Source organism: Camelina sativa, chromosome 14 (genome assembly GCF_030686135.1).
Source record: "Camelina sativa cultivar CO46 ecotype springtype chromosome 14, ASM3068613v1".
In the NCBI taxonomy this organism is placed as follows: Eukaryota; Viridiplantae; Streptophyta; class Magnoliopsida; order Brassicales; family Brassicaceae; genus Camelina; species Camelina sativa.
Window position 1 is genome coordinate 5,608,356 of NC_141893.1, and position 14,937 is coordinate 5,623,292.

At 35.5% G+C, this 14,937-nt stretch overlaps 2 protein-coding genes across 3 annotated transcripts; one reads left to right on the top strand and one right to left on the bottom strand.

Moving 5' to 3' along the window:
* Nucleotides 1–809: 809 nt before the first annotated feature.
* LOC147927870 (uncharacterized) lies at nucleotides 810–4,065 on the bottom strand. Its single transcript, XM_087485920.1, has 5 exons — nucleotides 3,298–4,065; nucleotides 1,714–3,254; nucleotides 1,315–1,638; nucleotides 945–1,230; nucleotides 810–872 (listed from the first exon to the last, which is right to left on the bottom strand). The coding sequence occupies exons 2-5, from the start codon at nucleotides 2,430–2,432 to the stop codon at nucleotides 810–812; spliced, it is 1,392 nt and encodes a 463-aa protein (XP_087342046.1). The 5' UTR covers nucleotides 2,433–3,254; nucleotides 3,298–4,065.
* Nucleotides 4,066–6,481: 2,416 nt separating this feature from the next.
* On the top strand, nucleotides 6,482–13,999 carry LOC104743284 (cytochrome P450 71B2-like). Of its 2 annotated transcripts, XM_087483096.1 has the most exons (4): nucleotides 6,482–6,626; nucleotides 10,985–10,996; nucleotides 12,423–13,180; nucleotides 13,391–13,999. In XM_087483096.1, the coding sequence occupies exons 1-4, from the start codon at nucleotides 6,482–6,484 to the stop codon at nucleotides 13,997–13,999; spliced, it is 1,524 nt and encodes a 507-aa protein (XP_087339222.1). The 2 variants fall into 2 exon arrangements, with proteins under 2 accessions (XP_087339222.1, XP_010462687.2); XM_010464385.2 differs by lacking the exon at nucleotides 10,985–10,996 and having other exon boundaries at nucleotides 6,482–6,637; nucleotides 12,413–13,180.
* Nucleotides 14,000–14,937: the final 938 nt, after the last annotated feature.

The following is a 14,937-nucleotide window of genomic DNA, read 5'->3' on the forward strand; positions in this document are numbered from 1 at the left end:
CTTACAAGGCAACATAAATAATGAAACGATTCTAGCTACCATGCATGATAGATCTCAATGATATAGCATTAGATGATCTTGATTGGTAAAGATAATAATAAAAAAAAGTTAATAATACTTATCTCAATAGACTTTATAGACTATCACTATAGTAATGAGTGATCGGAAATCAAAAACGTAGATTTCTCTTAGCATGTTTTTGCTAACAAACATGTTTCTCGTTCGTGATAATTAGGTAATATCCCGTATAGAGAAGTTATGGTAAAACTAGCTTCTCTTTTTAGTACAATCATCATTATATTTAGTTTCATATGATCCAACAAATAATTATGTATAAAGATCATTGTAATATTTATTTAATTCCAATTTTGTCTTCGCCTCCTCACATACAAAGCTTCCATCAGGTTTTGTACGAGACTCAATAAAAAACTCTGCTCGACTTGGTGTTTTTCCAGTTTTGATTTTCTTCATTAAAGATACATGCATAAATAATATAGAATATCAGTATAAGAAACTAATGTTTTGTCAAAACTAAATTACTCACAATCTCATTTCTTCTCCTTGGAAAGCTCTTCCTTCCACATAAGTGAGGCATGGTATTGTGTTTTTGGCTCTTTGTATTCCTCTCTTGCATTTTCTGAAAGCTCACATATTAGAAGAAAAATAGTTGCATTGGATGTAAAGACATCCAACTACATGTAGATATTTAACATACAAAAACCTATACCTTCCACTTTTCATAAAATCTCGTCCGAACAAATTGACCCCACTGAAGTTCAGGAATATTTTCGGGTCGATTCAGCAATGTTTCATTCAAAGTATCTTTTTGTGTTCTTTCCAAAGCCGACTTTTGACATCCTTGCATCTGCTACCTAGTGCACCCATCACATATTCTTTTCTAATCACAGGATCATCAAATCTGAATTTGGACTGCAACGACAAACCATAAAACTTGCTATCAAACCAATATTTTGGGTTTTCAGTTCAACATCTCTATCTGTTGCTCGGAATTTGAAACCATTGACATTGTAAGCTGTATACTTCACAACCTTTTCAGATGGACCCAAAGTTAAGCATCGTAAATCTGCAGTTATCCCATCTAACTCATCAAGCTCTACTTTCTGTTTGAACCATTTTGCAAAATTAAGATGCATTTCTCGATCAATGTCAATAACACGACTCCTCTTGCTATGGTGAGATGGGTTCCTTAACAACTCATTTTTATACTTCCTGAAATGATAATAATTAGTAAAAATTAGAGAACGTCAATCAGGCATAATGAAAATGAGTTATTATTAAGTGATAGAAACTTACTCGCGTAAGTGATCAAGTAGATGACAATTAACCAATATATGTCGATGTGCTTGCTGTCTTTCCACATGGTTGAGAGTATAAACTTGACCCGCTCCAACAAACCTTCCAAGGCTTGGAAAAATAACTGGAAGTTCTGAATTTGGTCTTATGCTAGTCTCAACTACAGGTCGATCATCAACACGTCCAATCCTTGTAAATCGTGTCTCTATATCATTGAGATACATTGAACAAAATGTTACACATTCATCGGCTAAATATTGTTCACATATAGAACCTTCAGGCTTAGCGCGATTCCGAACATATGATTTGAAGTGTCCTAGAGTCCTGTAGATAGATTAATTAAGTAAATTTCCAGTTGTGTATATAGATACAAACGTATAATGTACATATATATATTACCTCTCAACCGGATACATCCAACGAAATGGAACTGGTCCACCTAATTTTGCTTCTTCTGTGAGATGTACTATTAAATGTACCATCACTGTGAAAAAAGATGGAGGAAAAATCCTCTCCAGACGACATAGAGTCACTACAATACGGTCTTGAAGTTTGTCAAGCTCCTCAATATCAAGGACCTTTGCAGATATATCTCTAGAAAAATGACAAACCTCAATAATGGCTGATGTCACATCTGTTGGCAGTAGTTTCCGGATGGCGACTGACAATAAATCTCTCATTATCACATGACATTTATGGCATTTTAAGCCTACTAGCTTTCGACTTTTAACATCAACACAACTCGATAAGTTAGACGCATAACCATCAGGGAACTTTACATTCTGTAAGACACTTAAAAAGGTGTGTTTTCCATCATTGTCCAGAGTAAAACATGTTGCTTGATACTTCCCATTATCATCAGGCCACAAGTCAGAACGTATACCTAACTCGCGAAGATCTTTTCTAGCACTCAAATTATCCTTTGATTTTTCTTTGTCGTCCAATAATGTATAGCATAAATTATCAAACACATTTTTCTCTATATGTATGACATCCAAATTATGCCTCAACATAATAAATTCCCAATAAGGCAACAAAAAAAAATAAACTCCTCTTCTTCCATTGTTGAGTACTAGATCGTCCAACATGACTTCGATCTTTTTTTCCTCCAACTCCATCTAAACCATGCTTCTTACCAAGAGTAACATTAACTTGTTCTAGTTGAGGAACAATTGTAGAACCTGATAACGTCACTGGTGGTGATCTGGTTTCAATATATCCGTCAAAATTAGTTACATTTTGACGAAAATCATGATCTTGAGGAAGAAAGCGACGATGACCCTGAAAAATTTTTTTTTTGCCATGGCGTAAACGTTGGCCGGTGCCATCAAAATTGCAGCTTGGACAAGCTGATTTCGTATATATATTCCAACCCGACAAATTTCCAAGACCAGAAAAATCACTAATTGTCCACATGATGGCTGCTCGCATGTCAAATTTTTGTTTTGTGGAAGCATCTACTGTTTTAACCCCATCAAACCATAATTCCTTCAATTCTTTGATAAGTGGCTGCAAATAGACATCAATATCATTACCAGGCATTTGCTTTCCAGGGATAACCATAGAGAGGATCATTGATGTCTGCTTCATTGACATCCACGATAGTAAATTATAAGGAAATAATATCATTGTCCATATGTTATAATTATTACTCATTGTACCAAATGGATTAAAACCGTCAGTCGCCAAGCCTAGTCTGACATTTCTTGGATCAGATGCAAATTCTGGATATTTTTGATCAAATGATTTCCAAGCCTCTCCGTCTCTTGGATGTCGAAGCTTGTCATCATTGTTAGATGCAGTTGCGTGCCATCTCATGTGGGTAGCAGTTTTTGATGACATGTATAAGCGTTGTAGTTTCGGCTTTAGAGGAAAATAACGCAAAATTTTTGCAGGAGTTTTTTTTGTTTTCTTCTCTGATCCAGATACTGTACCTTTTGCTGGAGTTTTCTTCTTTTTTTTTCTCTGATCCAGATACCGTACTTAGCCTAACCTTACTCTTGGCAGAAATATTTTGTTTCCAACGAGAAGCTTCACAAACTTTACAAGTCTCCCTTTTTGCATCTGCCTCCCAAAATAACATGCATGAATTTTCTCATAACTCAATCCTAATTTGCAAATAACTCTCTTCATGTCATTAAATGACTTTGGCAACTTAGCATGTGTAAATGCTTCTTTCAGCAAATCAAGCACCAAAGATATGCCCTTGTTACTCATCCCACACATACACTTGATATGGTAAAACTTCAATATAAAAGACAACTTCGTGAATTTTGTGCATTCATCATATAGCTCTTGGGTAAAATCAGCAAGCAACTCATCAAAACTTTCTTCTTTTCCAAAATTTCCACTTGAAGTTGATGGTCTATCAGTGTCCATAGGTTGCTCACAAGATCCAAATGCATTTTCGCCATACATATTAGTATCAATACCAGGAAAAATATCATCCAAGAGATTCAAAGTTGAATCCATTTCAACTTGAGCTAAATCATCAGTAGGTACTCTTGCATTTTCTGTGACAAATATTCCCTCTCCGTGAAACATCCAACTTGTGTAAGAACTTAAAAAACCATAACACATCAAATCACCTTCAATATCTTCTCTTGACTTGAATTTGGCTAGAGAACACCGGTTACATGGACATTTCATCGTGGCTGCAGTTGATTTACTAAATGTAAAATTCAAGAAATTTTTAACCCCTGATATGTAATCTTGAGATAAAGATGGTTTCTTTATCCATGACTTATTCATCAAAACCTGAAAGAACGATTTGAATTATTTGTAAGTTTTAGAAAAATCACAAAACTAACAAACCTTCAAAACCTTTAGAATCTAGAAATAAATCTATGCATGTACATGACACATCCTAAACAAAACCAAATCGATGTATTAACAAAGAAGTAGTATTAGAGTGTTTCACTAAATTTAGAAATCAAGGAATGTGGTCGTGAAGCCGATGACCCATACAGTGCCGGTTATATATATAATCCTTTGCAATCAGCAGATGTATCTTGCAAATTTTTTTAATTAAGTGTTCATCACCCACGTGATTAGGAGGCAAATTCACCCAAGTTAGATTTTATCATGTGTTTGCATAATAAGAACTTTAAAATTAAGAACAGCAAAGAACGTTTGGGTTTTACTTTGCAAAAAAAATTACATAAAATAAACCTAGAAAAAGTTAAGAAGATTAATAAACATACCAAAAGCATAAGGGAGCATAATCATAGAATCAAAGTCGGAAAAACACTTACTTATGATTAAGGATTAATTTGTGTTGAAAACTCTAAGAAGAAAAGAGATGGTAGCTCGGATCGATTAGGTTTCATTTTAGATTGATTTGTCGATGGTGGTACAAATTAATATTGATTTTTTTTTTTTATGTTCACACAGATTTATTAATTCTATAAATATAATATAATTTAGCATCAGTATTTTATTGATGTAAATTTTATATCATTTTAAAAAGTGATTTAACCAAAAATAAATAATTACATCAATTATCTAAATGATATAAAAATATATTTTATATCACTTTTAATAAAGTGATACAATTTAAAAGAAACTGAATCAATTTTAAATAACTGATGTATAATAAGATAATTATAACGTCAATTGACATAATTGTTGTTAATCATATATATTTGCATCACTTGAAAATAAGTAATTTAAAATTACTTCAATTAGTTTTGTGATACAAAATAAATGATACAACATACCTGTTTTTTTGTAGTGATCATACTAAGCCGTGAGATTTTCAAATATATATGTACTATACAATAATACAAGTAACAAAATAACAAAACATAACTCAATATATCACAAATAAATCATCAACTCATGTTTTGACACAAAATTCTAAACTAACGTAATAAATCAAACAATATTACCGAGATGATTGTGAAGTCATCAGTCATGTACGAGTAATTATACGAATATATATATATATATAGTACTAATCAATAAAACAATATACTAATCAATTAAACCATGTGGTGTTCAAAGAAATAAACAATAATTAATAAGCCATGCGATGAATTTATAAACTTTATGTTATATATATATATATATATATATCAAAAATAAATAAATTAATCAATTAAAACCATGTGATGTTCAAAGAAATAAACAATAATAAGCCATGGGATTAGTTTATAAATTTTATCAAAGCATCAGTTATGGTGCGAGTATATATTATACAAAAAATATATATACCGACAGAAAAATATACGATAAGAAATAAACGATAAGCTATGAGATGAATTTATAATCTTTTCAACTTAAACCATTGAACTACCAAGCAGAACTTACAAGGCAACATAAATAATGAAACGATTCTAGCTACCATGCATGATAGATCTCAATGATATAGCATTAGATGATCTTGATTGGTAAAGATAATAATAAAAAAAAGTTAATAATACTTATCTCAATAGACTTTATAGACTATCACTATAGTAATGAGTGATCGGAAATCAAAAACGTAGATTTCTCTTAGCATGTTTTTGCTAACAAACATGTTTCTCGTTCGTGATAATTAGGTAATATCCCGTATAGAGAAGTTATGGTAAAACTAGCTTCTCTTTTTAGTACAATCATCATTATATTTAGTTCCTATGATCCAACAAATAATTATGTATAAAGATCATTGTAATATTTATTTAATTCCAATTTTGTAGTTTAAGAATTTTTGTACATACAGTAGTTATATGTTGGACACCCAGTTTGGAACGACAATCCATAGGCTGCCAATAAGCCAATAATCTTTTAAACAAAATATACAGTATGTTTTATTAAATTATAAAAAATATCATTATAAATTTACCAATAAATTATGTTTTGGGTCCCGACATACTTTTTATATTTCAACACAGCAGGTCAAAAAAGTTGGATTAATTATATGTCGATTGTATTTATAAGCATCTTGTGATATAATCATATAGGTATATCGTATAAATGTTCTAATTATTATATACGCGCGCGTTTTGCAGTCAGAAATTTTAAAAACAAAAAGTATCATTGACGCACATGTCACATTTTATTGGATAATCTTCAAATTCATTCTATAAAGAGCGTCTTCAAGGGCAGCTACTAATCATCAATATCACTTCCAAGTCCAAGAAAAAAAAGTAAGTAGAAGCAAAACTAAGATCCAAAAAAAAGAAAAATGGAGATCTTGATATATTTGTCCTGGGTTTTGTTGCTTACCCTCTTCTCCATTAATCTTTTTATAAAGAAGAAGAAAAACCCTAGTTCTAATCTTCGACTTCCTCCGGGCCCTCGGGGTCTTCCGATCCTCGGAATCTTGCACCGTTCCACAGGAGTGTAGGACCGCGAAAATCCAAATATATTAGATAACGAATATGATGCCTATGTAAAACGATAAAGAAAGAATAGATTCTCGGAAGCGAGATATGATCTCTTTCCTTAACCCAAAGTAGCTCCCGCAGTGTGGCGGATTAGTGAGTACATGGATCCCAGGATACAACCGAGACGAGCCCGAATCACAGCACTTGATTTCGGACTCAAACGAACGTTGGCTCAACGATACACTCTTGATAACACTTACGTTTCTTAGAGAGAGAAAGAGGAGTGAGAGAGAGTTGGACTTTTGCTGTTTTGAGTTTTGTTTCTTCGCAAGTGTATCAAACAATGAACGAGAGAGCTCTGTATTTATATGGAGAGAACGACGAGATGCTCTCCACAAAATCTGGGCTCGTGGACTGAGATATCGGGGAGTTGAGGTGAGCTGAAGACGCGCCCGAGTATCACACGTTAGCGAGATTTCCGGAACGACTAACTCTTCCGTTTGGAGTTGATAAGATTTCAACTCTCGACTTCATTATGCAAAACGACATATCTTGTTGGACCTAAAGGCCCATTAACCAAGACCCAAACTCTAGCTCAGTTTGATATGACACAAAGGCATGTGTGGTTTGCGTAACGGTCACTCATCTCAAGCTAACCACTTCTCATTCATTATAACAACAATTTTGACAAGTAACTACACTATGTTATAATGCTCATTACAACGAATCCAAAGAGTCCTTAAACCGGTCATTCCGATGATGGACATCACCGGAAAATTCACCGGAAAGATGGCTAAAGCTATGTTGTCAAAATTGTAGTTCCAACAATCCCCCACATGAATAGAATTGACTCTAGACATATGAAGACTTAACTAAACTTAATAGACTAAAAGACTAGACGGACTAGACTGACTCGACTTTCAAGAGTGTATGCGAAAAATAATTGTGTCTGAGATAGTAGCATTTTTCAGCTTTGAACTACTCATTGTTAATATTTGTCGGATTTACTGGCCAGGAGGTGAACATGATGTCTTGAACCACCCGGATATTTATGTAAACCGAGACAACAGGTATAACCCAGCTTCTTTTTCTCGAAGAACCAAGTTCTCTATTGTGTTCGTTTTGGCCATGAACATGCTTGGATTTCATGAGTGAAGTTGGAGAATATAGCCTTACATTTTATTCTCCTAGAAACGGCCTGATTTCACACTCACTAGGTGATTCGCCATTAGCGTTTGTTTTAAGAAGTTTTCCTTTAGGAAATGCTCCACTGATATATCAAAGCTTATGGACTTGATCATTAAAAGCATTGCTTAACCTCTAAAGACACAAGAAGTACTGTTTTTCATCTTAGGAACTGGGATATGACTATTAGTCATACAGTACTCCAGATTGATTTTGTTTGATTTAGTTTTCCCTTTGAACCTAATTCTTGGGATCTCCAGTCATTTAGGTGGGGTTTCCATCAAACATCCTCTTAGATTGTAGGCTTTAGACCCATTCCTCTTGATGATTTTACAACTTGATCTCTAGCTAGCCCTTTAGTAAAGGGGTCCGCAAGATTAAAAACTGTATTTATGTAATCTACTGTAATTACACCAGTAGTGATCAAGTTTCTAATGGTCTTATGACGTCTTCTAATATGACGGTTCTTGCCATTGTAGTGAGTATTGTGTGCTCAGGCAATAGCCGATTGGCTATCGCAGTGTACACATAATGCCGGCACAGGTTTTTCCCACATCGGAATATCTTCCAAAAAATTACGAAGCCAGTTTGCTTCTTCTGCGGCTTTATCTAAAGCTATAAACTCCGACTCCATGGTTGATCCAGCCGTTAGAGTCTGTTTCGCAGATTTCCATGATACTGCTGCACCTCCTAGAGTAAAGACATATCCACTTGTGGATTTTGAGTTTTTGGAATCAGCTATCCAATTGGCATCACTGTATCCTTCTAAAACTGCTGGTTCTTTACCATAGTGCAGCCCATAAGTTTTTGTGTATCTTATGTAATTTAATACTCTTCTTATGGCTTGCCAGTGTTTATGACCTGGATTACTGGTGTAGCGACTTAGTACGTTGACTGCATGCGCGAGATCGGGTCGTGTACAATTGGTTAAGTACATAAGACTTCCGATCACCCTAGCATACTCTATCTGTGACACCGCTTCACTCGAGTTTTTGGTCAAGTGAAGTTCATGATCTACAGGAGTTTTTGCTTTTCCTTTTGAGTAGTTTTTAAACCGCTCAAGTATCTTTTCAGCATAATGTGCCTGTGACAGAATAATTCTGTCAGCGGTTCTAGTGATTTTAATCCCTAGAATGACATCCGCTAAACCCATATCTTTTATGTCAAATTGACCATGAAGCATATTTTTTGTTTGTTGGATTATGTTTTTATTGCTACCAATGATGAGCATGTCATCAACGTACAAACATAACAAAACATACCCACTAGGAGTAGTTTTAATGTATATGCACTTATCACATTCATTTATCTTGAAACCATTTGACATCATTACATTGTCAAATTTTTCATGCCATTGTTTTGGAGCTTGTTTAAGTCCATACAACGACTTCACCAGTCTACAGACTTTATTTTCTTGTCCTGGAGCAACAAACCCTTCGGGTTGTTTCATATAAATTTCCTCTTCTAAATCACCATTTAGAAAGGCGGTTTTTACATCCATTTGATGGATTTCCAGGTCTCTTAATGCTGCAATCCCGATTAGCATTCTAATTGATGTTATTCTCGTTACAGGAGAATAGGTGTCAAAGAAATCAAGACCTTCTTTTTGTCAGAATCCTTGCACCACAAGTCTAGCTTTGTACTTATCAATAGAGCCATCAGTTTTTAATTTTGTTCTGAAGATCCATTTACACCCTAGTGGTTTAAACCCTTCAGGTAGGTCAACTATCTCCCATGTATGATTTTGCATAATGGAGTTGATCTCACTATTAACGGCTTCCTTCCATAAAGGAGCGTCGGGTGTAGTCATGGCTTCATTATATGTTCTTGGTTCGTTCTCTGCAAGAAGAACCATCAAGAAATCTTCACCGTAAGTTTTTCCCTGGCGAGCTCGTTTGCTACGTCTTGGTTCTTTTTCTACTTGTTTTACCGAGGCACTGGCCTCATTAGTAGTGGTGATTGCATCTCTCTCTTCCCAAGTACGTTTCAGATTTTGTTTATCCTTACAAGGGAAAATATTTTCAAAGAAAGACGCATTTCTTGATTCCATTATTTTATTAACATGAATATTCGGAATATCTGATTTGTGAACCAGAAACCGATAAGCACTACTGTTGTGTGCATATCCAATAAAAATACAATCAACGGTTTTAGGTCCGATAGTAACCTTCTTTGGAGGTGGCACTGCGACTTTAGCGAGGCACCCCCACACTTTTAGGTATTTGTATGATGGTACATTTCCTTTCCAAAGTTGATAAGGCGTATCGCCGGTTGTTTTGTGCGGTATTTTATTTAGGATGAGGTTTGTGGTAAGTAAAGCTTCCCCCCACAGGTTTTGTGGTAACCCCGATTCCTGCAACATTGCATTCATCATTTCTTTCAGAGTTCGGTTTTTGCGTTATGCAACTCCGTTAGATTCCGGTGAATAGGGAGCAGTAGTTTGATGTATAATACCATTTTCTTGACAAAAGTCATTAAAAGGTCCATCATACTCGCCTCCTCTATCACTTCTTACTACCTTGATAGTATTTGAGAGTTGATTTTCAACTTCGGTTTTATATTCTTTGAATTTCTCCAAGACTTCGTTTTTACTACGTAACAAATAAACGTAGCAATATTTTGTACAATCATCTATGAAAGTAACAAAATACTTTTTACCGCCTCTAGATTGTACGTATTTTAAATCGCACAAATCTGTGTGTATTAATTCTAGAGGTTTGGTTGCTCTTTCAACACGAGGTGATGGTGTTTTTGTGAGTTTCGCTTGAACGCATACTTAACATTTTTCTTTGGTTATTTTGCATTTTGGGATTAGGTTCAAATTAATAAATCTTTGCAAAGATTTATAATTCACATGTCCTAATCGTTCATGCCATAAATTAGAAGACTCAACCAAATAAGCAACTGAATTTTTATTCATGGAATTGTTTGAAACAGAAGTAGAAGCTACATCATTTTTCTTAAGGATTGTTGCAACACACAGCTTAACAAGTCCTCCCTTAACAAAACCTTTGCCAATAAAGACACCATTCTTCCTCAGAGTCATCTGATCGGACGCAAGGTTAGCAGCAAAGCCATGCTTGCTCAATAGGGTCCCAGAGACCAGATTCTTCCTCATGTCTGGAACATGCTTCACGTTGTGGAGCGTGACGGCCATTCCGGAAGTCATCTTCAAGACCACCTTTCCGGTTCCAACGATCTTGGAGTGAGACACATTGCCCATCATCAGATTCTCACCAGACTTGGATTTCTGATAAGTGCTGAACATGTCTCTGTGAATGCAGATGTGGGTAGTGGCTCCAGTGTCGTACCACCACTCCCTTGGGTTCTCATTGTTCATCACCACATTTTCTTCCGTGACGACCGCACACAAGTCTTTTTCAGTCAAATTGGCTTGATTTTTACCCTTGTCTTTGCTGCGATATTCAGCGGTTTTGTGACTTTTCTTGCCACAGTAGCTGCACTTTCCAGCAATTTTAAAAACAAAAAGTATCATTGACGCACATGTCACATTTTATTGGATAATCTTCAAATTCATTCTATAAAGAGCGTCTTCAAGGGCAGCTACTAATCATCAATATCACTTCCAAGTCCAAGAAAAAAAAGTAAGTAGAAACAAAACTAAGATCCAAAAAAAAGAAAAATGGAGATCTTGATATATTTGTCCTGGGTTTTGTTGCTTACCCCCTTCTCCATTAATCTTTTTATAAAGAAGAAGAAAAACCCTAGTTCTAATCTTCGACTTCCTCCGGGCCCTCGGGGTCTTCCGATCCTTGGAATCTTGCACCGTTCCACAGGAGTGTAGGACCGCGAAAATCCAAATATTTTAGATAACGAATATGATGCATATGTAAAACGATAAAGAAAGAATAGATTCTCGGAGGCGAGATATGATCTCTTTCCTTAACCCAAAGTAGCTCCCGCAGTGTGGCGGATTAGTGAGTACATGGATCCCAGGATACAACCGAGACGAGCCCGAATCACAGCACTTGATTTCGGACTCAAACGAACGTTGGCTCAACGATACACTCTTTATAACACTTACGTTTCTTAGAGAGAGAAAGAGGAGTGAGAGAGAGTTGGACTTTTGCTGTTTTGAGTTTTGTTTCTTCGCAAGTGTATCAAACAATGAACGAGAGAGCTCTGTATTTATATGGAGAGAACGACGAGATGCTCTCCACAAAATCTGGGCTCGTGGACTGAGATATCGGGGAGTTGAGGTGAGCTGAAGACGCGCCCGAGTATCACACGTTAGCGAGATTTCCGGAACGACTAACTCTTCCGTTTGGAGTTGATAAGATTTCAACTCTCGACTTCATTATGCAAAACGACATATCTTGTTGGACCTAAAGGCCCATTAACCAAGACCCAAACTCGAGCTCAGTTTGATATGACACAAAGGCATGTGTGGTTTGCGTAACGGTCACTCATCTCAAGCTAACCACTTCTCATTCATTATAACAACGATTTTGACAAGTAACTACACTATGTTATAGTGCTCATTACAAGGAATCCAAAGAATCCTTAAACCGGTTATTCCGATGATGGACATCACCGGAAAATTCACCGGAAAGATGGCTAAAGCTATGTTGTCAAAATTGTAGTTCCAACAAGGAGTCCCTCACAGGTGGTGGTATCAGCTGTCAGCCAAATACGGACCCGTGATGGCTCTTCCTCTAGGGTTTGCGTCAGCTGTTGTGATCTCCTCAAGAGAAGCAGCTGAAGAAGTTCTCAAAACCAATGATCTTGAGACATGTAGTCGACCAAAGGTGATGGCGGCACGTAAACTCTCGTATAACTTGAAAGACATCACTTTTGCACATTACAGTGACTCTTGGAGAGAGAATCGTAAAGTTTCGATGGTGGAGCTTTTGAACTTCAAAAAGCTTCAATCTTTTAAGTTCATAAGAGAGGAAGAGATGGATTTCGTGGTGAAGAAGATATCCAATTCGGCTTTGGAACAATCTCTCGTGGCCGTGGATCTAAGCCAGATTTTTATGTGTCTCGTCGCCAACATCTTATGTAGATCAGCGTTAGGACAGAACTTGCACACGAACAAGTTTTTTGACGAGAAGAAAATCGCAAAGCTTGTTGTACAAGGCTCCCTAGCCACATGTCATTTTGGTTTCTCTGATTTCTTTCCTGGCAAATTAGAAAACTTTGCAGATTGGTTGTTCCAAAGGAAAAAAGGACAACTAAAGAGAACGTTTAAGGAGCTTGATGACTTTTACCAACATGTGATTGATGATCACTTGAAGTCATTAGATGGACCGAAAAGTACAGATCCTTCTGCCGATATCGTTACCGGGATGCTGGATTTGGTTGATAAAAATGGAACTACTGATATGGATCAAGTCAAAGGAGTACTCATGGTACGTAAAACCTTCTATCATGCATCACTCGATAATCTTTATTTTCTCCTTTTTTTGTTTTCGAGTCCTATAAGTCTATAACACTCATGTGAATTATATATATACTGGCTAAAAAGATGATGTATCCATCTCCAACATTAACTGCTTAATTAACTACAACCACATATTTTTTCTTCTAACTATATGTGAATCTACTTTACATGCATGCAGAATATTTTTCTAGGAGGGATAGATACAATTGCCATAATTCTGATATGGGCAATGACAGAACTCATTAGAAACCCAAGAGTGATGAAGAAAGCACAAGAAGAGATTCGAGCTGTCCTCGGAGGGAAAAGAGAAAAGATCACTGAAGAAGACCTAGAGAAAGTTGAATACTTGAAGCTCATAGTCAAGGAAACATTAAGATTGCATCCATCAGTTCCATCTATACCTAGAGAATCAATGTCTCAATTAACGATCCAAGGCTATGATATCCCTGCAAAGACGTGGATGTACATCAACGTATGGGCGATTGGACGAGACCCCAAGATTTGGGAAAACCCTGAAGATTTCATTCCTGAGCGGTTCATTAATAGTGCTTTTAATTTCAAGGGACAAAACTTTGAGTTCTTACCCTTTGGTTCTGGTCGGAGAGCCTGTCCCGCGGTTTCAATGGCCAGCACTACATTAGAATTGTGTCTCTTGAATATGCTTTACTTCTTTGATTGGAATTTACCTAATGGGATGGTCGGCGAAGACATTGATATGGGAGATGTTGGTAATATCTCCTTTTACAAGAAAGAACCTCTCCTCCTTGTTCCCGTTAAACACCACTAACGAGATCGTCAAAAAAATAATTTCAATTAAACATTTGTCATTTTGTTTGAAAGCTTTAATTAAGTACACCTTTGAAGATTGTTTGTTGTATCTTTATCGCTTTTATCAATTAAAAAGTGTTTTAATTTCTTATATAAAAAAAAAGTATTTTACTCATTGTAGAGATAAAAAAGTGTTTCTATTACTTCTTTATTATTGCTATATTACTTTTTATATGAAATAAAACGTGTTTTTATTTCTTCTTTATCATTGCTAGATATCCATTAAGTATGTTTAATATCTTACTGAAAGAGTTTATTATCGGTCCAAGTGAGATCCGTTCGAGATAGAGTTATTATCACCAGGAGGCGTGTTAAAATCTCATATGTGGTCCTTGGTTTGAAGGAGAGATTGTTGGGATACAAACCAAATCACACATCTGATATTTAAATCATTAATATATAAAGAATTAGAGTCAATCTACTAATTGCCAATTGGTTTTTAGTTAGAAGTCCAAAATAAGCTCAAATTTAACACTTACTTTATTAAATTTATTTAAATTTGTAATTATAAAAGAAAATTTTATAAAACCAATGATATAAATGCATGTGTCAAATGGATATCCAAACAAAAATGAGAAACGTTTCTCAAAGAAGGGTTTTCCTAAAGTACTCTCTTAAATTTGTTAATATATTTATTATTTAATTGGGTGAGAACCTCATCACCATCCACTTGATTTTTAGAAACAACTTCAATCCTCAGTATTTTCAAAAAATATAAACTGGATATTCACCCAATAATAAAGAAGAACATATATTAGTTTTTTTGTAGAATTGTAGTGATGGAGGGACGTTCTTAGAAATATCAAAACCCTATTACTCTATTAGAAGAGCCACGTAGAGAATGATCGGGGGGACACAAACTTCTACTTCCCATCCACGTAGAGAACGATGAGGCTA

Bases quoted from the DNA above. Each gene is read 5' to 3' on its own strand.
- LOC104743284 (XM_010464385.2), top strand. From the start codon at position 6,482: ATGGAGATCTTGATATATTTGTCCTGGGTTTTGTTGCTTACCCTCTTC. The intron at 6,638-12,412 runs GTGTAGGACCGC...TCAAAATTGTAG, and splicing joins TCTTGCACCGTTCCACAGGA to TTCCAACAAGGAGTCCCTCA. The intron at 13,181-13,390 runs GTACGTAAAACC...ACATGCATGCAG, and splicing joins AAGTCAAAGGAGTACTCATG to AATATTTTTCTAGGAGGGAT.
- LOC147927870 (XM_087485920.1), bottom strand. From the start codon at position 2,432: ATGGAGTTGGAGGAAAAAAAGATCGAAGTCATGTTGGACGATCTAGTA. The intron at 1,231-1,314 runs GTAAGTTTCTAT...TTATCATTTCAG, and splicing joins CTACTTGATCACTTACGCGA to GAAGTATAAAAATGAGTTGT. The intron at 873-944 runs GTTTGTCGTTGC...TGGGTGCACTAG, and splicing joins GTTTGATAGCAAGTTTTATG to GTAGCAGATGCAAGGATGTC.